The sequence below is a fragment of the Pyricularia oryzae genome, chromosome 3, assembly GCF_000002495.2.
Source record: "Pyricularia oryzae 70-15 chromosome 3, whole genome shotgun sequence".
Lineage (NCBI taxonomy): Eukaryota > Fungi > Ascomycota > Sordariomycetes > Magnaporthales > Pyriculariaceae > Pyricularia > Pyricularia oryzae.
Genome location: NC_017849.1, coordinates 2,647,594 through 2,670,042, shown reverse-complemented (window position 1 = coordinate 2,670,042; position 22,449 = coordinate 2,647,594). Strand labels below are relative to the sequence as shown.

The following is a 22,449-nucleotide window of genomic DNA, read 5'->3' as shown; positions in this document are numbered from 1 at the left end:
GGACCACAGAAGTGGGGCAGATAAGCGCTTATCGGAGCTCATCCCCCATGGTCTGGGACGTTCTTCTCACAGGTACCGTACCTGTCTGTAATCAAGTAAGCTCCTGCGTGTTGGTACGAGATACCGTAGCTCTGTTGGAGCAATTGCTCCTGGATTGATGCCATAAACGCTTTCTGTTCTTCTTGGCCACCCCTAAAACTCTTCTTTCCATCCATAATAACAAACCCTGACACGTAATTCACGAGACAACCGCGTGCGACATGTCAAACAAAGAAGCCAATGCCGAGGCGGCGGCAGCGCACCTGGCCCTCATAGAACAGCTCGACAATCACTCAGTCCACAAGTCCTTCCGCAACCCGTCTTGGAAGCCTAACCAGCGGCGAAACAAGAACATCAAGACGATTCTCGGCGATGCCTCTCGCAAGGAGGCATCCCTCAACGCCACCCCACACGATCATAGCGGCGCAGCCACACCAGGCGCCGACGACGGCCTTTCCACCAGTGGCCAGTCGACACCAGCCGCAAACGGTGGTAGCCTACAGCCGAACCTCGCTCAGGCGTCGAGGAGTCTGAGCAAGCTGGTGCTCGAGAAGAATCTCAGATCAGCCGCTTCTGGACAGCCGGGGCCCTCCGCGCCGAGTGCTACGTACACCAACATCGAGAGCGCCCCGAGCATGGCTCCTATGAAGCGCTACTGTGATATCACCGGGCTACCGGCGCCATACAACGACCCTAAGACGAGGTTGAGGTACCACAATAAGGAAGTTTTTGGCATCATCCGCGGCCTCCCATCGGGAGTTGCCGAGCAGTTCTTGGAGGCGAGGGGAGCTCACACGGTGCTCAAGTAAAGAGGAAGGAATATGTACTTTTCTGGGGCTTGGCGTTTAGGAGTAAGGCGCATTACATGGCCGATAACACATGGGGTGCCTCATTCAACTGTGTATTTCTTGTCTTCTCTTAATCTATCTACCAAATGAGTTCAGGGGAGCATTGTCCGACCAACAAAGTCAAGCCTCAGCTATACACCTGTCACCTTTCGATGACAGGATGAAAATTGACGCTCCGGCTTAATCGTGGTCAAGTTCTGTTCTATGCCTGTATCAGACAGACCACCGAGGCGTTGCAAGAAACGACCCTCAGTTACCATAGCTAAAAAAGCTAGGCCGCCGCGGCAAAATGGTGTATATAGCCATCAACTTGATGGGTTGCAAAAGGTTCATTGCCTGGGAGCCTGTATGTGTACTTCGTATGTACACCTTTACTAGGACCCCGAATCAAATCCGGATCGCCACGCATTTCCCCCTCTCCCGATTCTTTCCAGTCGAGAATAGGAATCAGTGAAATCAGATGACAGCCGGATGAAATGAGGCTAGCGACGCAATGTCGAGCTTGAGGCGCTGTCGAGACAGCACGACTGTAATAATCGCCAAAAGCTTTTGTCGTGAGGCCTTGTTTCGAGGTTGCTGTGCTGAGTTTTGTCAGAATTTTTTTCTTGTTGCGACGACTTGGTCAAAAGGAACGGGCCGGGTCCACATACACAGTGTGCCGTGCCAGCAGTGCCTTGTCTTGCCTGTACCTCCTTAGCCTAACACCAAAGCACCCCCTGCGCGACGAACCAGGGGTTTCGACGTGTTCTGGCCGCATCATTGTCCTTTTTCGCGACAACTGATTAAATGCTCCTCCAAACTTTTGAACCGTCCTAGTCCTAGTTTCTAGTCAAGCTTTGGAGGCTGGCCACTTATCCTGCGCTCTTTTCTCCAAGATTGGCTACGAGCTGTCTAACCGCATATTGTTCTCCTGGAAGAACAGTAACAAGCAACTGCGCAAATCTAGCCAAACCTCACAATCTTATCTCAAAGATGCCGTCAATGTGGTTAACAGATTCCCAAAGCAAGTCGCATCCGTTCCCCGTGTCACACCCCGCTCCTCTCACATGGCGTACCACTCACTTGCTTTGCTCAGGTTTGCTAACGGTTTGTCACAGAGATCGGGGTCGCCTTCTGTTCTGGCGGTATGCACGCACATACTCTGATGACCCATGCCTGACCGATTGTCATGTCCCGGCAGGCGCCAGACCGGGTTGCAGCAGCTAACTCGACCGCTTTGGCATTGTGCAGGAGGTTTCTTCCTTATCGGAGGTGTGATGCTGTTCTTTGACCGGGCAATGTATGTTTCTGCTTTTGTCGTTCTCCTTGTTTGGTCTTACTGTGGCTAACACTTTCTTCCGTCCCTGTCAGGCTTGCTATGGGAAACGTACGAAACTCGTCGCCGCCTCGTCCCGGGACCATCGATTTGAGAGACTGACGCTGCGGGACCCTCCCTGAAAACAGATACTCTTCCTCATCGGCCTGACGATAATCATTGGTCCACAAAAGACTTTGCTCTTCTTTGCACGCAAGCAAAAGGCCAAGGGCACGGCTGCCTTCTTCTTGGGGCTTCTTATGATCCTCATGAGGTGGCCCCTCATAGGCTTCTGTGTTGAGCTCTACGGTATTGTGATACTCTTTGGAGACTTCCTCGGTACCATTGCCGGCTTCGCAAGAGGGATTCCCGTGATAGGGCCATACATTGGCCTTGTAGTCGACAGGATTGGGCTGGGCAGGCGGAACGCCGACCTACCAGTATGAAAAGGCGACCATTATTGCGCGCCAGAACAGCCCGCACGCACTGGCAGGTAGCCTGTGGGCATGTATAGCTGCCGAGTTGTGACCTGGCGTTTGTGGGGGCTTGGGAATGGGCATCGGGAAGACATAGACACGTTCAACTTTCTAAAGGCGTTTTGGGTGACAAAATACCCGAACTACACGGTTACACCAACACCGTAATTCATCCTCACTGATCTGAGCATATTTATCGTTAGGTCTTTTTTCTCTCTTTTTTTTCCATCGACTTTAATTGCGTACACGTAGGGCGGCTGAAGACAATGCAGCATTGGTAAATTCGAATCCTCGGCAAACTCAGATATATGTACGGCATCTCAGTTGATCTTGGCTTACCGTGTTAGGTAACTTTGAAAAAATGTGTTGAACATCTGTTTGGATATTGAGTTACTGGGCATCAAACGTTATGGCAAGCGCAAGCGCAAGCGCAAAATGAGGGAACATAATGAACAAAAACACGACCAACCGCTCCGCTTTCATCACCTCTGAACAAGGCCCAAATTTCCCGTTGCTCTCGACAGATTCCCCGCCGGAATTTGCGAACATGTACCAATGACACTGTCTTTGTTCAAGGCCTGTTTGCTTGGCCAGTATCTAGGAGGCCACTATCAACACCATTGAAACTAAAACGGCGCCAATCTACCACCCAGGCGCACTTGATTAAAATCCCAGAGGCTTCAGGTAGTCCACCAGGGCGCCGACAGTCTGCGATGCATTTCCAGCCTGTGTGGTCTCGTTGTGATGGCCGACAAGGATGGCCTGTGACGTCTTCGCAATGGCGACACCGGATCGGCCCTAACATCCCGGAAATGGGCACTCTATCAGTATCGACTCTCATTCCCCGACAGGCAACGACATATCAAAATACATACCTGTCTGGCGTAAATGGTGTTATCCTCAATCCTGGCCACGACGTAGCGTTCCTTGGCAATATAGATGCCATCAGAATGTGCCTTGTCCTGTGCGCCGGCCTTGTTGTCTAGGATGTCTGCAATAGTCTTCATCTCGGCGGGCTCGATCTATGCGCATGGGCGGTCAGCTCGGATCTGTGGGTTTCTTCCAAGGGTGTCCAAAATCCATGACCGATTTCGCATACCGTAAAGTCGGCCGATGTGGCCCAAGTGCTGTCTCCCGCGGCGCTAATGATGGCCGCCTTGTCGATGTGGCCTGAGCCGACGAGGCTGTTATCGAGGTGCTATCAGTCAATACATGCCGCAACTCTGACACGGTAAATTCGACTCGGCTCGTCTGCTGTATCGGTAGGCTGCACCATACCTCTGGTCAACGTATCCTGCGGAGCGGGCGCTTGATTAGCTCCAAGGACTTCCATAGGGAGGGGTGTGCATGGATGAGGCAATGAGGTCTGTAGGACGACGTCTTCGCATTACCTTGCCACGACATTGTGATGAGGGGTAATTTGTGTTAATGGAGAGTGGAAAACAAAGGTTCGGATTAGTTTTTTTTCTTTTTTTTTTCTTTTGTAAGGTCGAAGAATGTATGCTCAGGCCAGTCACCGGGATTGGGGAAAGCAAAGCTGTTTATGGCACAAGGGAAAAAGAGCTTTGGTGAGGTGTATGAGTTCGAGGTTAGTTGCCGTGGGTCAACACTTTCACTCGCTGGCGCGGGGCACTTTGCTCTCCAACCGAACTTCCTTTCCACCATCGAAAGCGCGTCAAATCGTTCTCATGAGTCAGCCAATTATTACGTCAGCGGGGTCCACGATGTGGTGACGAAGAAGAGTGAAGTAAGTGCTTTGATTTGATCGCGCCTCATGCTGATCACTCCCGGTACTATTTACGAAGTATCAGCAGTTAGGCTATTTTGATCATTCATGGGCGATTCCAGTGAGGGTCAGGTGGTGGTTTAAACTCTGGTGGGTTAACGTCAACCAATGTGCCAGCATTGAATACAGTACGTATGTTTGTTTGTTCATCATCAGCGTAGAACAATCCTCGAAATCACTCGTGAGATCGACAAGAGGTGAGTATTTCTTGTCCGTCCAACCCCTGAGAACAAGTGCTTGCAACTGCAATTGCTCCCTTGCCAGAGATGTAATAACATTCCGTAGAGCAGATCACTCATGTGGTAATGCGGCAAAGTAAATGATAACTCCGAGTGCCTCGTCACGGCACAGCAATTAAATCAAACAAAGTCAAGTTGTGTGGGAATTTCACCTCTTTGGTCAGGCGCGATCACTGCCGGCGAGGAATGTTCTTTGGTTTCGAACCAAGATCCCATGCGAGAAATCCCGAGACAAAAACAGCCGGATCTACCAGATCTTCATCCTGGTTTATGCTTCTCGAAGAAATAGAAACCTGAGGTCGGTTAAGGCATATCTGTCAATGCGGGAAAACATAAACTTGGAAGTCCCCAGAAATATGATTCGCCGTCGTGATCACCGCATTGCTCTGTCCATTTTTATACGACCATGCGAAAGCCACGAGGATACAAAAAGGAACAAGGGAATCCAAAGACAAAAAGTCGACCAGCTCTCCTGAGTTAGATTTTGCCAGGGGTTCGGGAGCGGCCTGTGGGTGGGGCTTTCTTTACCTGGTCGCGTATCGCATGAGCCGGCCATGGCATTGATCAAATCGGGGGTTAAAGGCTCGGGCCTGACAGACAGACAGTGAGGAACCGTTCTTTTTTTTTTCATTGCATACCACCTGCCACCCTTGATGTTCGTGTTTCGATAAATCACAATTTGTCGCCAGCAGTTCATGATGCAAATATCCTGAAGCAAAGAAGCCAGTTCGATTATCAGCCGACACCGGTGCATCGCATCTCAACTTTTCGTGCCTGAATATCCACACTGAGATGAGACAGCCAAATCCATGGGCCCCCCTCCTAGGTAAGGAAGGTACCTACTCCGTAGTACTGTAGTACTGTACATACAGTGGTGATAGTTGTATGGTCCAACGCAGTATGATGAAACATGCTGACATTCAATCGGCACAGGCTGGTCCCCTGTCATGTCATCGCTACTTCATTTTCAAGCCCAAATCTGATGATGCATTGTCCAGTAAAGATGGGATAGCCTCTTTCGCCCGGCCGCGAAATGGTTTGACAGCTCATACGGTTTAACAGCCGGACGATCATGGAGTTCTTGTGACCTAAGGTTTCTGCTGTTGATTAAATGGCTCCTAGATTTGATACTTCATGTATAGACGATCTCATTCTTACTACGCTACGGTATGTTGAAGAGAATGAGATGGAGACACAGGTCCATCGCATAACATAGGGGTTGACCATGAGACAAAGTTGGCACATGCAGAATCGCGTGGTTATTGTGAATTCGGTAGCGAAAGATGTTCCCATTGATTGTCCTCTGGGAAACGGAAGATAAGGAGAGAAAGAGAAGCAAGAAAGGTACGCTGGATATAGATAGCATCATCAATTGGTGAGTTATAAAAAAAAAAAAAAAAAAAAAAAAAGGATACCTAGGTACCTACTTTTCCAAGGTACCTACATAGGTAGGTATGTACCTAGGTAATGTAGGGGATGAAAACATGAGCTTACCTGCACAGATGAGCAGCCCTAAAAGGGAACCTCACCGGGATTAGGTACTAACCTGACCTTGGCTAACAAGGGACCGTTTGGATCTGACGCGACTGGTAATGGTAGTGTTGGCTTTTCCCCACCTGCTACCAAGGCAGGCAAGGACAAGGTGCCTCGACGGCACAACCGGCGAATACAACGAACCAAAATACTGCAAGTACGGATCCTTCAAATTCCATCCATCGTCTGGAAAAGTAACTTGGAGTGCGAGGAGGAAACAGGAAATAAGATTTGACCAGTTGCCCTGCTAGCAAACGATAAATCTGCGTCTCATCAACCCGCCAAAATAAATTGCTTCGGCAGCTACCCAAGGCAGCGACGCTGTTGCCCCCAGAAGTTCGTGAAGAACCCGGCCTTGACTGTAATTGGATACTACATAACACGTTGTACCTACGACGTGCTCACTAAATCTCTTTTTCGCCGATGTAGCATTGCAGGCGGCTCTTGTGAGAATCGTAGCACTCCACTGGTTGTACCTGAAATCCGTAAATCTAACAGAACGAGGTTCATGGTTTGAGCCTTGCTTTTGGTTACAAGGTATATAATTACAAAGTATTCGACGGTAGATTGACTCGTTCGCACACTTGTCATTCACATCGCACTGGACGAAATATTTATTTGGGCTTCTGGCGATCCATATTACCACTGTACATTGATGTTGCTACTTCCGGACTAGCTTTGAAAACACTGTCAGGACACTATACCACGTAATAGTGTATATTCCATGCCAGGTACCTTAAACATACCTACTCTTGCTACTGTAGATATGTACGTACTGCAGGTATGCATCTTGCATGTTACCTGATGTACTAGGTATTCGCATGTGCCTCATGCAAGGTTCCTAACTTGGCTGAATACATGAAAGTAAGGTATAATATTGGATTTAAAGATTAGGCAGATTTCTGGCTCCGAGAGTTGCAGCGCCTCAAAAGTGATTGAATCGATTGGCAAAATTGAGTCGTTTTTAAATTGCAGACTAATAATTCGCACATGTAGCTCGGCGCTCATCTCTATGTTAGCTGGGAAGTGAAAATCCGAAACCGTTCCTCATCCATGGTGGTAAGACGTTCTCCACGGGCTTGTCAGGACTAAGGGTAGTTGCCGAATGTTTCTTTTTTTTTTCTTTTTCTTTTTTTTTGACCCTTCGGGTGGGACTAGAAAGCCCCTCTTCATCATCCCACATCTCGAGAGTTGATTTCTCCCAGTTTCCAGTCCCACAACCCATTGAGTAGCACGCCAGTACAGGTACCCCGGACAACAAGGACTGATGATTATCCTTGGTTGGACACCACTTCAATTGTCACCCCGACCATCAGTGGCAGGGCTCCTTGCAACCCTTGGTGGTAACCCCGGCGAAAGTCGAGACTAGAGAACCCCAGATCCATACGGCATGCTGATCAGTCTGCTCAAAATAACCATCCACGAATCTCAAACAAACAAGACTGGCAAAATCGGTGTGCGTGTCCCTGAAGATTACCCAACTCTGGAATGATCCGCATTAGACAGCATTACGTGTGAGAAACGCGGCTTTGCGCTTTGCGTGTTTTGCTGTTTCTTATTTTTATTTTGGAGGGGGTTTTACGTTTTATTTTTATTTTTTCCCCCTCCGAGCAGTATGGTCAATTAATCACTACCGCCCCGCTCAAAATCCGATGGACTGGATGGCGAAAAGAGGCTATAATTGCTTGTGTGCAGATTCAGCATCATCTCGGCCCGGGCGGGCAAAAAAAAAAAAAAAGAAAAAAAAAAACGTCTCGCACACGCGGCTAGTGGCTTGTTTACTACATACAGCTCGGATGGACCAAAGGCCCAGAGGATGAATTAATGGTATGTAACGTAAGATCTCGCCGCCCAAGCCCCGGCATCTTACCACCGAATAAACTCGTTCGTGGTATGTATTGCGACACTATACGAGTATATAAATCTTGTCTTGTTTCTTTTCTCGTACGGTTTGATTGGCTATATCCCTGGACTGGAATTATCCTATGTTCTCGTCAGCTTTGAAAGAAATACCTTGCCGTACTGTATTATTTATTATTCTTCTCACTTGGACAAAGTAAGTTGTATTTGGTGGTGCAAGTCCCCGGGTCCTTTTGAAACGACGAGAGCGAGAGCATCCCTACCCCCAATCTGCAGAAACTCTCGCTCCACGCACCAGCTATCCATCCTTCCAGTCAGTCTGTTTGTTCTGTCCGAACACTGGGTTGCTGCTTCTGCACGCAACGGCGACGATAAGCGTCCCATCAGCAGACGCAGGTTCACGTTCGGAAGAAAAACAGAGGCCACGGCGCAGTGCATTGAGCAACCCAACCTGCGGACAGAAAATAAGTCACTGCAGTAGCGCACGACCCGACCGATTATAACTGCTGCTGCTGCCACACACGAACCTTGTTTTCCGCTGTCGCTTTACCTCACTTTGCACAAAGAAAGGGTCGGTCATCAGCACTGCATCGGGATCGCCGGCAAAAGGCTGCAAACTGCCTGTCATGCTGAGAATCGTCAACCGTTCCAAGGATAGGGGTGGTAACGGGACCAGGGGCCTCTACACCTCGGCGCCACCCATGTCCACGCACGGTCTCCCCCCCTCCGCTGTAGAACCGGGTCCTCCCCTGGACAAGACGATTCTTGGTCTTGTTCATAATGAGCCCTTCCCCGCTGTCCCTTCGGACGGACGCCACGCCTACGCCAGTCGTCCACTCCCTCACCCACCACCAAGAGTCAAGCTCTCTGTAATGCCTCCTCTATCGAGTATTTCTTCAGGCAAGGCCAGCGCCACCACCACCACCACCACCACCACCACCACACTCCGCCCAGACTTTGCGACCATGGACTCGAGGATATCAAGGGACGACATGTTCTTGAGGCCCGCGACGGGAAGGGCTGCTATCGACCCCAGGAGGATATCTAGGGACGACTCATATTTGGTCGGCCGCCAGCAGAGTGCCTGGAGGCCAGGTTTTCACATTCCAAATAGGGGCCAGTTGACACCAGACATAAGCTCGAGGGGCGCCTCGCCACCAAGCTTTGCGCCCCCTTTTCGTCGACGGGAGACACCAGAATCGTTGCGATCCGCCGAGATCCCGATAGGCATAGGCATGCCCATAGGCATGGCTATAGGAAGCCCGACGCAGGGACACTCGCCGCCCAACTTTGTCAACAGCTGGCGGCCACAGGTACCTCAGGTGCAGGAGGTTGTCCGACCAGAGCCGGAGCCGAGGCTGCCACCACCGCAACCTGAGCCGGAGCCGGAACCGGCGCCGGTCAAGCGAACCAAGACAGGAAGGCGAAGACTATTCGGGCTATTCGGAAGAAAGCATGTAGAGGAGCCTACGATCCCTCTGCCCTCGCAAAATTCCTCCTATTCGGACATTAGGTCTGCCTCTTCTTTGCAGAGTCAGCGGTCACCGTCCACTCCAATGAGGAGTAACACATCGGCTGGTTCCAACGCCTCAAAATACAAGCCCCTCATCGCCAGGACCAATACCGAGCCCATGAATTCCACCCCCAGGAGCCCACGACGAAAAATCAGCAATCCCATCCCAATCGCCAACTCGATCGATACAGAGCATCCTTACCAGCCCCATACTATGGCACAGGTTCCGAGGCAAGAGGTTCTGCGGCCAGAGATTTCAAGGCCAGAAATTTCGAGGCCTGTGAACCCGCCACCACCTATCCCCATTACTAACACAGGCGGCCCGTTTTTGAACGTGGAGATTCCGGATGTCAAGATGGAGAGATATAGCGTAATGTTTAGTGGTCTGTTGAATCCTCAGAGCTCGTCATCTCTCCTCGCAAGGCGACAGGCAACTCTTGACCGACTCAAGAGCATAAACGACTGTATCATCAAGGAGGAGGAAGAGAGGATGAGACCAGCACCACAACGCGCCGCCACATCCCCCCAGCCGATTCCGACAAAGTCGCCCGCCTTTACTCTCTTCCCACCTACTCCTGACTCTCGATTCGAATCTTCTCGATCCCCGTCGTCGCCTAGGAACCGCTCGAACACGTCACCTGCGGCGGTATCTTCACCCGCAAGACCGCGTTTTGGCTCTGGCTCTGATGCTGAGAATGCGGCACACAGCAGAGGCCAGGCATCACACAAAACCAGCCATTCGGCAGGATCGTCCAGGTACCTGCACCCGAGCGCTAGGGACAAGGCCGTGCACTTTGGACAGGGCCAGTCCAGCCTTTACTTGGAATCCCCCACCAGTCCGGTCTCCGACTATGAGCGTGACCAGCGAACAACCGTGCAGCAACTGAAGCCGACGATAGCAGAGCCGCACTGGCAGTTGGTTACTCCGCCAAGCTCGGCCGCCACCTCTTCGAGTACCGCAAGCAGCACCCGCAAGCGATCTCCATCATCCACATCCTCCGTAGCCACCAACGTTACGAGGCCTTCTGTCGATGACGAGTCCGACAATGCGCTCAAGGCTGCGGTGGAGATCTCAATCGCGAGACAAATCAGTATCTCGCGCCAGCAGCGGCAAATGCTGAGGCCTCTGCAGACCAGCGTCGTGCGGGACCGGAATGGGATGACGGCTACCGGCGCCAGGGCTGGCAGGCCAGTGCCTTCGCCCGCAAAAGTGAGCCCAGTCAAGCTGGGTAAGAATGAACGTCTGCAGGAGACCAAGTCGTCCACACCGACCCTCATTCATCCACCCAGGCAGCATCTATCGGCCGAGCAGTTGATGATGCACCGGAAGAGTGAGCAGGTCATTTTGGAGGCTGCCTAGACCTTGTAATCCTGCCCCGTAGGGCGGATAATCTTCTTACTTCTTTCACTCCTTTGGCACCTCTTCTACTATACCCCCGCCTTTGGATATCTGGTCCCGACTCGGGTTGAACGATACAGATTTCTTTTTTGTTTCTTTTTCTTTTTTCTTCTTTGGAACGGGAGCGATTTTTTTTTGGCGTTGATTTTTGTTTGATGGGCTTATAAGGGGCGCTTGGGATTAATGGGCACAAAAACATTCCTTTGACCACGGCTGGCCTCAAGGTTCTGGTTGGATATTCTGGTTCAATTTGCCCGGGCTGTTTACATGCTGGCAATGAACACGCGTTGGATGCATTGGTATTTTTTTTTTTTGGGGGGGGGGGGGGGGTTCTTTTTTTTCTTTTTTTTGCGTTATAAAGTCGCTCAGGGAAGCGACCTCTTTTTTGTTTTGTTTTTGGAACGACCTATCTCTGTTTCTTCTCATCGCTTGTTCGTAAATACTAAATAATGCTCCCTTAGCCACGTCTTGGGTGGAAGGGCTGGCCGCATAGTACATATTTTAATAAACAGTCCAGCTGGACGGGCTGGCAATAGCCAAACATACCTACTTCGTACGTACCTGGTTTGATTGAAGCGGGTTTACATGTTCCCGCTGCGTCTGGCGAGCTGTTGTCCAAGTTGGGTCTGACGTATATAAACAGGATTCAAACTAGAACTAGATTGTGGCCTAGGTGGGATGACTGCACCAAGAGATCACTACTCACACTCAGACGACAACATCTCAAGATCTACAACAACCATAAGATGTAGTTGACTTACTATATCCCTTGACATCGCGTGTTCGGATGAGTTAGGTGGCAACGAGACAAGGGAAGCCCAGTACAAAAAATGATTTGGTTCGCCTTGGGCGAGCAAGGTTAGGCACAACTTTGGGGGCTGCTATATTGAGGACACTCGCCAACCCTGTCTTTCTATATTCGGATACAATCTCAAAGTGGGTGCCAAAGAATGGCGGGGGATTTGCAGAGCACTCTTGGCTCATCATTCACTTCTGCAACGACGGGATGCCAAGGAGGACGCTGATGGACCCTGGCAACGATGGCCCGGTACCTTCGAGATGAAATGTGGCCGAGTTCAACCCGCCCCAGAAAAGCCCAGTCCCTCTATTTTTACCTGACTTTCAACCTTGCCAATCTTCTCGCCCATCAAAGGCGGTACGGTGGTAGTCGCAGTGTGCCTGGAATCCTGTAATCTGCCCGTTGGCGTTGGGGTGGTTTTTCTTTGAATGCAATGCAAGGTCAATTTCGGGCCAGAGCACCTGCAGACAAATAGCGTTTTTTTTTATCATCCGAGGATACTCACGAGATGCTTGTGGTCCTGCAGTCTATTGTGCAATGTCATTGCTGACTAGCATACAGACAAAGGATATTCGTCGATGCATCAGACCAATCGCTGATGATATTTGTGCACAGCTTCTACGGTAGGGTTTTGCACGCAACGATTAAGGGATAGATTGTCCTACAACGTAGATCCAGGGCAGAAAAAAAAACAAAAAAAAAACACACGATTGAGCCACCTTGAGACGAAAACGCTGCGAAAAGAATGCAAGGACATGTCCGACTACGTGCCGACGCACGTCTCTCATTAAGCTAAACAATTGCTGGTACCCATAACCGTTCACATGACAATGCAGCACGAATTCTGCTTCTTTGCTTGCGCTAAAAGGTGATGGGAAAATATGTCAGCCGCTATGCCATAGTCACATAAGATTGGGCGCAACTAACTGTAAAACATTTTGCTCTGAGCACTCAACCCGTCACTCTTGGCAACAAGGTCGTCAATCTTCTCTCCACGCTGTAGCACCGACTCGATGGTCTTGTGCAACACGATCTTGGTCTCGTCGAGCTCCTTTTGGATCTTGAGAATGCTGTCGGCAGCGTGCGGGTCTTGATACGTAGTGATGTACTCCTTGAGCTCGGGGAAGGGTAGACTCGGGCTGCCGGTCGCCCAGGCGGAGCGCGGGTGCTTGGCCAGGAACTCGTCGACCACTTTGAAAAGTAGCTGATGCGCAACGAGGGCCGGGTAGGCGTGGTCTGAGATGATGATGCCGCAGATCCCTTCGGTCCGTCCGTATGCGTGAAAGGTATACTCTTATCTCTGACGTCAGCTGTCCATTGCGAGGTCATAGTGTTTCTACATGCCAGGGCGGCAAGCAATTTAGGCCATTACCATTCTCCTCTACATCCTGGCGTTGTCCCGGCTGTAGAAACAAGGCTGTCAGCATCCGTTCGAGGCTCTGGTCTCGGTATAGTCACACTCGCCTTGGTCCGCTCGGCGACGGTCTTGGAAGTAAATGTCATAAACTCGGCATAGCTAGCGCGCGGATATCTTTGTCAGCGTTTCGCTTCTGTAACTCCCGATGCACAGACCAAGTACACCGCGCCGGATTTATTGCACATACTTGGACCGGGTGAAGCGTGAATATGCGCTCAGCTCCTTCTCGGCTACAATCTCGTGAGCTGGCTTGCTGTCATTGCGAAAGATCTATCCGGAGACAGCCTCGTTAGTCTCGGGTACCGTAGGCGGCCTCTTCTACCCACTTCCAAACGGATTTGGAAGCCTTGCTCGCATTCGATGTCCAGACTCCCGAACAATGCAAATCAACGTACTCCGATGTAGTGCAACTTCATGGTGCCGGTATCGATGTGAGAAGAGTCGGTCAACGGAGATTTGGCGGGATGATGTCGTTCAAGCTAGTGTAGCTTGGAAGTGGTGAACAAAGTTCGAGGCTAGACTTTTTCGGAAAGCAAAAGTGGTTATGAATCGAAACGAGACTGGGGATTCGAAGGAGGTCGCAGGCTGGAGACTCGGGATGCAAAAGGGGTTCAGTGGATAATCGGGTGTGATCAAAGTCCGCAACGCGATCGCCTTTTCGAGGTGGCGTCACATGGATTCACTGGTCCTAATCGTTACAGTGGTGGTGGGGGCGGACACTGGGCTTCCAAAGGCGGTTGGGGAAGCGCGACGCCCCTGCCGCCGCCGTTGGAAGTGGCTCCACTCAATTCTGGAGGGGTCAGCGTTGAAGCTGTATGATACCAGCGAAAATTGGAGGGTCTCGAGCATGGTTTTGCTTTGAGGACCGAGTCTAAGAAACTTCATAAACCAAAGTACGATGACAGAAGTCTGAAATTTGCATCCATCATATTTGGAGGCAACTGAGCCGTAAGCGTCGCCGACGTGGATGCTTCGAGGCTATTCAACTGCAGCCACGGGGTGACTCAAGTTGATTCATCGAACATCAATCAAACCTAGGGTCTTTAACCCCCATAAAACGCCAGGCCTCTGACGTTGGTTCTTTTTCACACTCAGTTTTCACTGTTCATTGAGAATCCAAATCCTAGCAAATTAGTCAAAACAACTCCAGCTACATTTGTGACACATCTCAGGCGTAACTGTCGCGGTATAACATATTATTTCCCATCAGCATGCCGGACCACATCAGCGATAAAATTACACAATGGCGGGACCAGGTCGACGCCATGAAGGCTGCTATTGCGGCCCTGGGTCTGCAAGACAACGCCAGGAAAACCACGAGTGTCTTGGCGAATGGTGATGGCGAGGATGACCAGGACAACCTTTCCTCTCCAATGAGCTCTGGCATGGATGGCCACGATGTTTGGGACTTCATCTCCGACGAGGAACTTGATGAAATCGACTTTGACGACAACGATTATTTAGATGGCGCCCCAAACGGCGATGGGCTCCCAGATACACCGTACGGTCTTAGGTGGCTGACAAAAAAGTGCGATGAGGTTGCCTCTAGAAAGAGCGGGCTCTCTTCAAATCATTTGCAGGACCAGATCTCGACGTTTCTGGACTCGAGCAGATCCGAAGACGAGCTGCAGTCATCATTGACCGACTTGATTGGTTTTGATGACTTGGATTTTGTCATAGATCTCATATCCCACCGCAAGGAGGTCTCTGGTGCCGCTGCCGCCTCAAAATCAGCAGACGCAACCTTCGTAGGGCCTGGCGGCACCCGGCTGCTCAATAAATCACAAAGAGAGGATGTTTTACGCCAGCAGGACTTTAGACACAAAAACGGGGCCCTAGCAGCCGGCGTATCCAAAGAGCCCCAGTACCCACATGTGTACAGAGCCTTTAGTGCAGGCAACTCCTTGAACCACGCTGGAAAGCGGTATGCTCTACCTGTTGGGAGCCAGAGATTGGAGTTCCCCAAGTATGAGGAGTACTTTATCCCAGCAGGCAAACCCGGGGGCCTTTGGCCGGGACAGACTTTGGTAAAGATATCAGACCTTGATGGTCTATGCAGGCGCACTTTCAAGGGTTACCAAACACTCAACCGCATGCAGAGTCTTGTGTATCCGATCGCCTACAAGACAAACGAGAACATGCTTGTTTGCGCTCCCACCGGAGCGGTAAGTGCCCCCTTGCTGGAGCGTCTCGACCTCATTTGCTGACGAATATAGGGTAAAACCGATGCTGCCATGCTCACAATATTGCATGCAATTGGCCAATACGTTACACCAAACCCTCTTCAGAATACTACCGCAACGGACTTTGCGGTCCACACGGAGGACTTCAAGATTGTATATGTAGCACCCATGAAGGCCTTGGCCGCCGAGATTACCGAGAAGCTAGGCAAACGACTCGCCTGGCTTGGAATTCGCTGTCGGGAGTACACTGGTGATATGCACCTCACCAAGACCGAGATTGTTCAAACACAAATCATCGTTACCACACCCGAGAAATGGGACGTCGTAACCAGAAAGGGGACAGGGGACACGGAGCTCGTTCAAAAGGTCAGGCTACTGATTATTGATGAGGTACATATGCTTCACGACGAGCGAGGTGCCGTCCTAGAGTCCTTGGTGGCCCGGACGGAAAGGCAAGTTGAAAGCACACAGTCCCTCATCCGCATTGTTGGGTTGAGCGCTACACTTCCCAACTTTATCGACGTTGCCGACTTTCTCAAAGTCAACCGTATGCAGGGGCTTTTTTATTTCGACGCGTCCTTCCGCCCGGTTCCTTTGGAGCAGCATTTTATTGGGGTGAAGGGAAAGGCCGGAACAAAACAATCCAGGGAAAACCTCGACGAAGTTGCATTCGACAAAGTAAGGGAAATGCTAGAAAAGGATCACCAGGTCATGGTATTTGTGCACTCAAGAAGAGATACGCTGCAAACCGCCAAGATGCTACACGAAAGGGCCGTCGACCAAGCTTGTCTTGATCTGTTTGATCCGAGTATGCACCCCAAGTACGACGCCGCCATTCGCGACATGAAGACCTGCAAGGCCAGAGAGCTTCGAGATTTGGTGCCAAAAGGAATGGGAATTCACCATGCTGGTATGACGCGATCGGACCGCAACCTGATGGAGAGACTCTTTGCGGAGGGTGTCCTCAAAGTTCTTTGCTGTACGGCCACACTCGCCTGGGGTGTAAACTTGCCTGCGGCGGCAGTTGTCATCAAAGGAACCCAAGTATACAGCGCACAGGAGGGCAAGTTTGTCGATCTCGGAATCCTGGACGTCTTGCAGATCTTTGGGCGTGCCGGTCGACCTCAGTTTGAGGATACCGGTATCGGAATGATTTGCACGACAGCCGACAAGCTTTCTCACTATCTCACAGCCGTTACGGACCAGCTACCGATCGAATCGCGCTTTTCGTCCAAGCTTGTCGATAATCTCAACGCCGAGATTGCCCTGGGAACCGTCACTTCGATCCCGGAGGCGGTTCAATGGATCGGCTATTCTTACCTCTACGTGCGAATGAGAAAGAATCCAATGGCGTACGGCATTAGCTGGGCCGAGTTTGAAGAAGACCCGGAACTTGTGCAGAGAAGAAGAACACTCGCCATCCAAGCTGCCAGGACTTTGCAGGAGTGTCAGATGGTGATTTTCAACGAGACGACCGAAGAACTAAGAAGCAAGGATATTGGCCGTATCGCCAGCCAATATTACATTCTGCACACTAGTATCCAAGTATTCAACACCATGATGAGTCCGTACGCCACCGAGGCCGACGTGCTCAAGATGATTGCTATGAGTGGAGAGTTTGACAACATTCAGTCTAGAGACAGCGAGGCCAAGGAGTTGACGAGGATGAAAGACAGCCGGGCGGCTGTGCCTTGCGACGTGGCAGGAGGTATCGACACGCCTCAGGCCAAGACTAACATCCTTCTACAGGCCTACATTTCCAAGGTTCAGCCCGAAGATTTTGCCCTCGGCAACGATCTCAACTACGTGGCTCAGCAAGCCGGACGAATTTGCAGGGCCATCTTCATGATCGCCCTCAACCGTCGCTGGGGTCACCAGTGTCTGGTACTCCTGACCCTGGCAAAGTCCATAGAGAAACGGGTCTGGCCTTTCCAACACCCTCTTCACCAGTTCGAGCTGCCAAAGCCTATTCTCAATCAACTCGATGCCAAGGACTCGCTCAGTGTCGAGGCCATGAGAGATATGGAGGCGGCAGAAATAGGCGCCTTGGTCCACAACCATGGTGCGGGAACCAAGTTGGCCAACATGATCAGCAACTTTCCGACAGTGAGCGTCGAAGCCGAAATCGCACCTCTGAACAGAGATGTGCTACGTATCCGTCTCTTCATCACGCCCGATTTCCGGTGGAACGATCGGTTGCACGGCACTTCCGAGTCTTATTACATTTGGGTCGATAACTCGGAAACTTCCGAGATCTATCACCACGAGTTCTTCATCCTCAGCCGTAGGAAGCTGTACGACGATCATGAGTTGAACTTTACAATACCACTATCCGACCCTCTTCCAACCCAAATCTACGTACGCGCAGTTTCCGACAGGTGGCTGGGTGCTGAGACGGTAACTCCGGTCTCGTTTCAGCACCTCATTAGACCCGACACCGAGAGCGTTTATACGGATCTGCTCAACCTTCAGCCACTTCCTATTGGTGCTCTGAAGAATCCAATTTTGGAGCATGTCTATGCTCAACGCTTCCAGTATTTCAACCCGATGCAGACTCAGATATTCCACACGCTATACCACACCCCAGCAAATGTTCTCCTGGGTTCACCAACCGGCAGCGGCAAGACAGTAGCTGCTGAATTGGCCATGTGGTGGGCCTTTCGGGAACGTCCCGGTTCCAAGGTAGTCTACATCGCACCCATGAAGGCGCTCGTCCGCGAACGAGTCAAAGACTGGGGTGCTCGTCTGGCCCAGCCGATGGGTCTCAAGCTCGTCGAGTTGACAGGAGACAACACTCCTGATACGCGGACCATCAAGGATGCAGATGTGATCATAACAACTCCGGAGAAGTGGGACGGAATCTCGCGTAGCTGGCAGACTAGAGGCTACGTCCGCCAAGTCAGCTTGGTCATCATTGACGAGATCCATCTGCTGGCTGGTGATCGTGGCCCTATTCTCGAGATCATCGTCTCGCGTATGAACTACATTGCCGCGTCGACCAAGAACTCGGTCCGTCTGCTTGGAATGTCGACGGCCTGTGCAAACGCGACAGACCTTGGCAACTGGCTGGGAGTCAAGGAAGGACTCTTCAACTTTAGGCATTCGGTACGACCAGTGCCACTGGAGCTCTATATTGACGGCTTCCCCGAGGTCCGAGGCTTCTGTCCTCTGATGCAGTCTATGAACCGGCCCACGTTTCTTGCGGTTAAAAATCACAGCCCGACCAAGCCGGTCATCGTCTTTGTGCCGTCTCGTCGTCAGACTCGCCTCACCGCAAAGGACCTCATCAACATGTGCGGCATGGAGGACAACCCGAGGCGCTTTCTCAACATGGATGAGGATGACTTGCAGCTGAACCTGACGCGCGTCAAGGATGACGCCCTGAAGGAGGCCATTAGCTTCGGCATCGGACTGCACCATGCGGGTCTTGTGGAGTCGGATAGGCAGCTAGCCGAGGAGCTATTCCTCAACAACAAGATACAGATTCTCGTAGCCACGAGTACATTGGCGTGGGGAGTCAATCTCCCGGCACACCTCGTTGTAGTCAAGGGCACGCAATTTTACGATGCCAAGATCGAAGGCTACAAGGACATGGACTTGACCGATGTCCTCCAGATGCTCGGACGAGCCGGCCGGCCGCAGTTTGATAACTCTGGCGTGGCCCGAATCTTCACACAGGACTCCAAGAAGGACTTCTATAAGCACTTCCTGCACACTGGATTCCCTGTCGAGAGCTCATTGCACACCGTTTTGGACAATCACTTGTGCGCCGAAATCTCTGCCGAGACCATAATCACGAAGCAAGATGCGCTTGACTACCTTACTTGGACCTTCTTCTTCCGCCGACTGCACAAGAACCCGTCCTACTACGGCCTGGAGATACCCGTCGAGGAGCAAACTAGCATAGCAGCACAACAGGCTGCCAACGACTATATCATCTCTATGATTGATAGTTCCCTCGACGAGCTTGCCACCTCCAAGTGTGTCGAGGTCTACCCCAACGGGGACGTCGATCCTACACCACTCGGCAAGATCATGAGTTATTATTACCTCTCCCACAAAACCATCCGTAGCCTCGTGAAAAATGCCAAAGCTGGTGCTACATTTGCCGACGTCCTCTCGTGGATGTGCCGAGCTATCGAGTATGACGAGCTTCCTGTCAGACACAACGAAGACCTCATAAACATCGAGCTTTCCAAGGCACTCCCTATTGCTACCGATCTCTTTGGGAGTCTGCCCATGTGGGACCCGCATGTAAAGGCTTTTCTTCTGCTTCAGGCGCACATGTCCCGAATTCCTCTCCCAATCACGGATTACGTGGGCGATCAAACCAGTGTTCTCGACCAAGCAATCCGAATTATCCAGGCCTCGATTGACGTTCTGACGGAGCTGGGGCACCTTTCAAGTTGCCTCGAGATGATCAAGCTACTTCAGTGCATCAAGTCTGCTCGTTGGCCCACCGATTCCCCCTTGGCGATCCTGCCTGGGCTTGAACCCGAATCGCTTGCCACAAAAGGTAACAAGGGGAGTGTGACGCTGGGAAAGCTGGCAAGCTTGCCAAACAAACAATTGGGCAGTGCTATCAAGGAATTGGGCGTTCCAGCTAGCCAGCAGAATAAGTTTCAGAAGGCTGTATCAATGCTTCCAGACCTTTCCGTTAAAGTCGAGGATATCACGGCTGCATCTTTATCAGTGGTTCTGCGGCGAGCCAATCCTCTGGTGGACCGTGAAGCAAGAGTATATGCGCCAAAGTATCCCAAGCCACAGACTGAGGGCTGGCTGGTTCTAGTTGGCGATATTGCAACCGATGATGTCGTCGCCGTTAAGCGTGTCGGTTGGTCAGGGGGTCAGGGGGCAGGAGGTAAGGGGGCAGGGTCTCCGGGAACAGGTGTGGGGGCGAGGCCTACTGCGAAAGCCGTCATCAGGCTTCCTGACCCGGATCCCCAGAGTATTGCTGGGAGGGAAGGCAGGAAACTGGATGTGATTGTTGTCAGCGACGCTTATTTGGGGTTGGAGTACCGTACTAGCATACATGTGCCGGCCCTGCCTAGTGTTGATGGCATAAGCAAGAAGTAGTTATATAACGTTGATTTTGGTCGATTCGCTATGGATATCTACAATCAACAGCAAAAAGATAAACTGCAAGTCAAACCCCCAACAAACGCGTCTGCACACCAATCCCGTCACCTAAGTACGCATTACAGAAATGCTTGCACCGTACACCGACGAACCCCACCCGCCCGCCGTAGTCACCATAAGCCGGTTTGTCGGGTGAGTTATGTGTGGCCGTAGGCTTTCTTGAGGGCTTTCTCATAGGCAGCCTTACGAGCGGCGATATCAGCTGCATGGCGCGCGTCGCGCTCTGCCTGCTTGCGGAGTTGTTCGTGTTGTATGTCTACTTGCAAGCGGCACAGCTTGTTGCAGTCCTTCTCACCTTGCTCTTTGACAACATCAGGGCACACATGAGCATCGGCTCCAAGCTGTTTAGGAATACTCTCCATGCACGCCTCAAAACACCATTTAAAGACTTTGTCTTTATCCATTTCGTCTATCTCTTCGGGCAGGCCTATGAGGCGCGGGACTCTGGGGTGCTTGTCTTCAGGTTCTTCCGGAGGGGGCGGCAGCTTCGCAAGTTGCTGGTAGCCTGCTGCGCTCGTGCCTTGCGGTGGGTAGTAGTGTGAATAGACCGAAGACATTGCAGACATTGCGGATCCCCGTCGTTGGAGGGCCGAGTCACCACTGGACTTGCGTCCAGGCAAGAGTTGACGGACGCGCTTTTTCCAACTCGCCCTTTCCGACTCGTCCCACGGGGTCATGGGCGGCATGGTCTCTCGGCGCGGGGGCTTATTGATTTCATAGGCTGCGTAAGCGGGCAAGGGTGGTTGTGGCGAGCCGCCATAGGGCGAGTATGTAGAGGGATGGGAGTGACCGGGCAGGGGCGAAGGTCCACCGGACGTGTGTACCCACGGAGGGTAATTAGGATGCTTATCTTTACTTTCTTCCTGAATCGTGCCCGGCTGCGAAGGAGGCGCTCTGATGGCGATGATGGCGCCCTCTTGGTCGGTGGTAAGGCCGACGGGGCCGGCGGCGGCGACGCTGGCCGTTGCGAATACGGCGAAAATGGTGGAAGTCTTCATTATTATGATTGTTCTTTTTTTAAAGGAAAGCTACAAGGAGAAAAGAAAAGAAAAAAAAGCATGACTTGGTCTGTTTGAGAAAAGGTAATCAGTTCATACGGGTAAACATTATGTTGTTTGTGGGAAGTTGGGTTTTTTATACAAGACCATAAACGGTAAATATAGATGCATTGGTTGGTTAGGTGTATGTTTAACGCTCAGATTGTCCCGGCGAAAACTCATGCCAAAAATGGCTACATAGCTAGGTAGGTGCATGTAGCTATAAATTGCAACGAGGTGTCTGTCGGCTTGGCCGTGAGCACAAATCCCAGTAATAATCTGCCCATGTATTTTTTACCTCGTAGAAAGCTAACCACGAATCAAGCCCAGTATCTATCTCTCTCCGTGCACGCACCCCTGACAATGACTGAATCTGGATCATGACATAGCCACTAGCCTCTCTACTGTTCGTTACATTCAAGCGGCGGCCAGGTGTTGTTTCCGACCGATGGGCATCGCCGTATCACGGCCGGCATTGCTGGTCACATGGCGACGTCGACCCTATCCAGATTTCCCTTGTGCTCTGGCACTGACAAGCCTTACGCACCTGTCCGCGCAATTCTGGTGAATTTGCTCTGCGGTGGTCCATAGCGTGGGTCGTTATTGGGGGGGGGGGGGGGGGGGGTCTATCCATAGGGCGGATTTCTGTAGCCTCTTTCTCTCACACTCCTTCTCCTCCATACGGCGGACTTCAGTACTCTCTATAGGGTAAGGGCTGCTGGTAACTCGGTTCCGGGGGAGGTGCCCTGGCGACAACAAGGGAGCCCTTTTGATAAATATCTATGTCGACAGGGGTAGCCGCAATGACCGTTGCAAAGATAACAATAATGGCCGAGAACTTCATTTTTTTTGTGGAAAAAAGTGTAATTATATCGGTGACTATGTTG

At 51.3% G+C, this 22,449-nt stretch overlaps 8 protein-coding genes across 8 annotated transcripts; 5 read left to right on the top strand and 3 right to left on the bottom strand.

The window, feature by feature from the left end:
• Nucleotides 1-81: 81 nt before the first annotated feature.
• On the top strand, nt 82-1,303 carry MGG_06129 (uncharacterized protein). The gene has a single exon (XM_003711949.1). It carries the CDS (start codon nt 261-263, stop codon nt 846-848), a length of 588 nt encoding a protein of 195 aa, XP_003711997.1. The 5' UTR covers nt 82-260; the 3' UTR covers nt 849-1,303.
• A 324-nt stretch (nt 1,304-1,627) lies between these two features.
• MGG_13205 (Got1 family protein) lies at nt 1,628-3,134 on the top strand. The gene is made up of 5 exons (XM_003711948.1): nt 1,628-1,890; nt 1,985-2,011; nt 2,118-2,166; nt 2,238-2,253; nt 2,331-3,134. The coding sequence occupies exons 1-5, from the start codon at nt 1,860-1,862 to the stop codon at nt 2,625-2,627; spliced, it is 420 nt and encodes a 139-aa protein (XP_003711996.1). The 5' UTR covers nt 1,628-1,859; the 3' UTR covers nt 2,628-3,134.
• On the bottom strand, nt 2,712-4,284 carry MGG_06127 (profilin). Its single transcript, XM_003711947.1, has 5 exons — nt 4,049-4,284; nt 3,936-3,951; nt 3,757-3,841; nt 3,533-3,679; nt 2,712-3,455 (listed from the first exon to the last, which is right to left on the bottom strand). Exons 1-5 carry the CDS (start codon nt 4,059-4,061, stop codon nt 3,321-3,323), a joined length of 396 nt encoding a protein of 131 aa, XP_003711995.1. The 5' UTR covers nt 4,062-4,284; the 3' UTR covers nt 2,712-3,320.
• Nucleotides 4,285-5,474: 1,190 nt separating this feature from the next.
• MGG_16760 (uncharacterized protein) lies at nt 5,475-7,595 on the top strand (the record flags this gene model as incomplete). Its single annotated transcript, XM_003711946.1, has 6 exons — nt 5,475-5,508; nt 5,825-5,849; nt 6,282-6,324; nt 6,714-6,752; nt 7,212-7,274; nt 7,374-7,595. The coding sequence occupies 6 exons, from the start codon at nt 5,475-5,477 to the stop codon at nt 7,560-7,562; spliced, it is 393 nt and encodes a 130-aa protein (XP_003711994.1). The 3' UTR covers nt 7,563-7,595.
• An 863-nt stretch (nt 7,596-8,458) lies between these two features.
• Nucleotides 8,459-11,070, top strand: MGG_06126 (uncharacterized protein). The gene has a single exon (XM_003711945.1). It carries the CDS (start codon nt 8,702-8,704, stop codon nt 10,946-10,948), a length of 2,247 nt encoding a protein of 748 aa, XP_003711993.1. The 5' UTR covers nt 8,459-8,701; the 3' UTR covers nt 10,949-11,070.
• Nucleotides 11,071-12,314: 1,244 nt separating this feature from the next.
• MGG_06125 (SNARE Ykt6) lies at nt 12,315-14,202 on the bottom strand. Its single transcript, XM_003711944.1, has 6 exons — nt 13,599-14,202; nt 13,391-13,473; nt 13,251-13,302; nt 13,159-13,189; nt 12,714-13,079; nt 12,315-12,647 (listed from the first exon to the last, which is right to left on the bottom strand). The coding sequence occupies exons 1-6, from the start codon at nt 13,617-13,619 to the stop codon at nt 12,607-12,609; spliced, it is 594 nt and encodes a 197-aa protein (XP_003711992.1). The 5' UTR covers nt 13,620-14,202; the 3' UTR covers nt 12,315-12,606.
• On the top strand, nt 14,036-20,569 carry MGG_06124 (activating signal cointegrator 1 complex subunit 3). The gene is made up of 2 exons (XM_003711943.1): nt 14,036-15,368; nt 15,420-20,569. The coding sequence occupies exons 1-2, from the start codon at nt 14,415-14,417 to the stop codon at nt 20,460-20,462; spliced, it is 5,997 nt and encodes a 1,998-aa protein (XP_003711991.1). The 5' UTR covers nt 14,036-14,414; the 3' UTR covers nt 20,463-20,569.
• A 93-nt stretch (nt 20,570-20,662) lies between these two features.
• MGG_06123 (uncharacterized protein) lies at nt 20,663-21,523 on the bottom strand (the record flags this gene model as incomplete). Its single annotated transcript, XM_003711942.1, has 1 exon — nt 20,663-21,523. The coding sequence occupies one exon, from the start codon at nt 21,521-21,523 to the stop codon at nt 20,663-20,665; it is 861 nt and encodes a 286-aa protein (XP_003711990.1).
• Nucleotides 21,524-22,449: the final 926 nt, after the last annotated feature.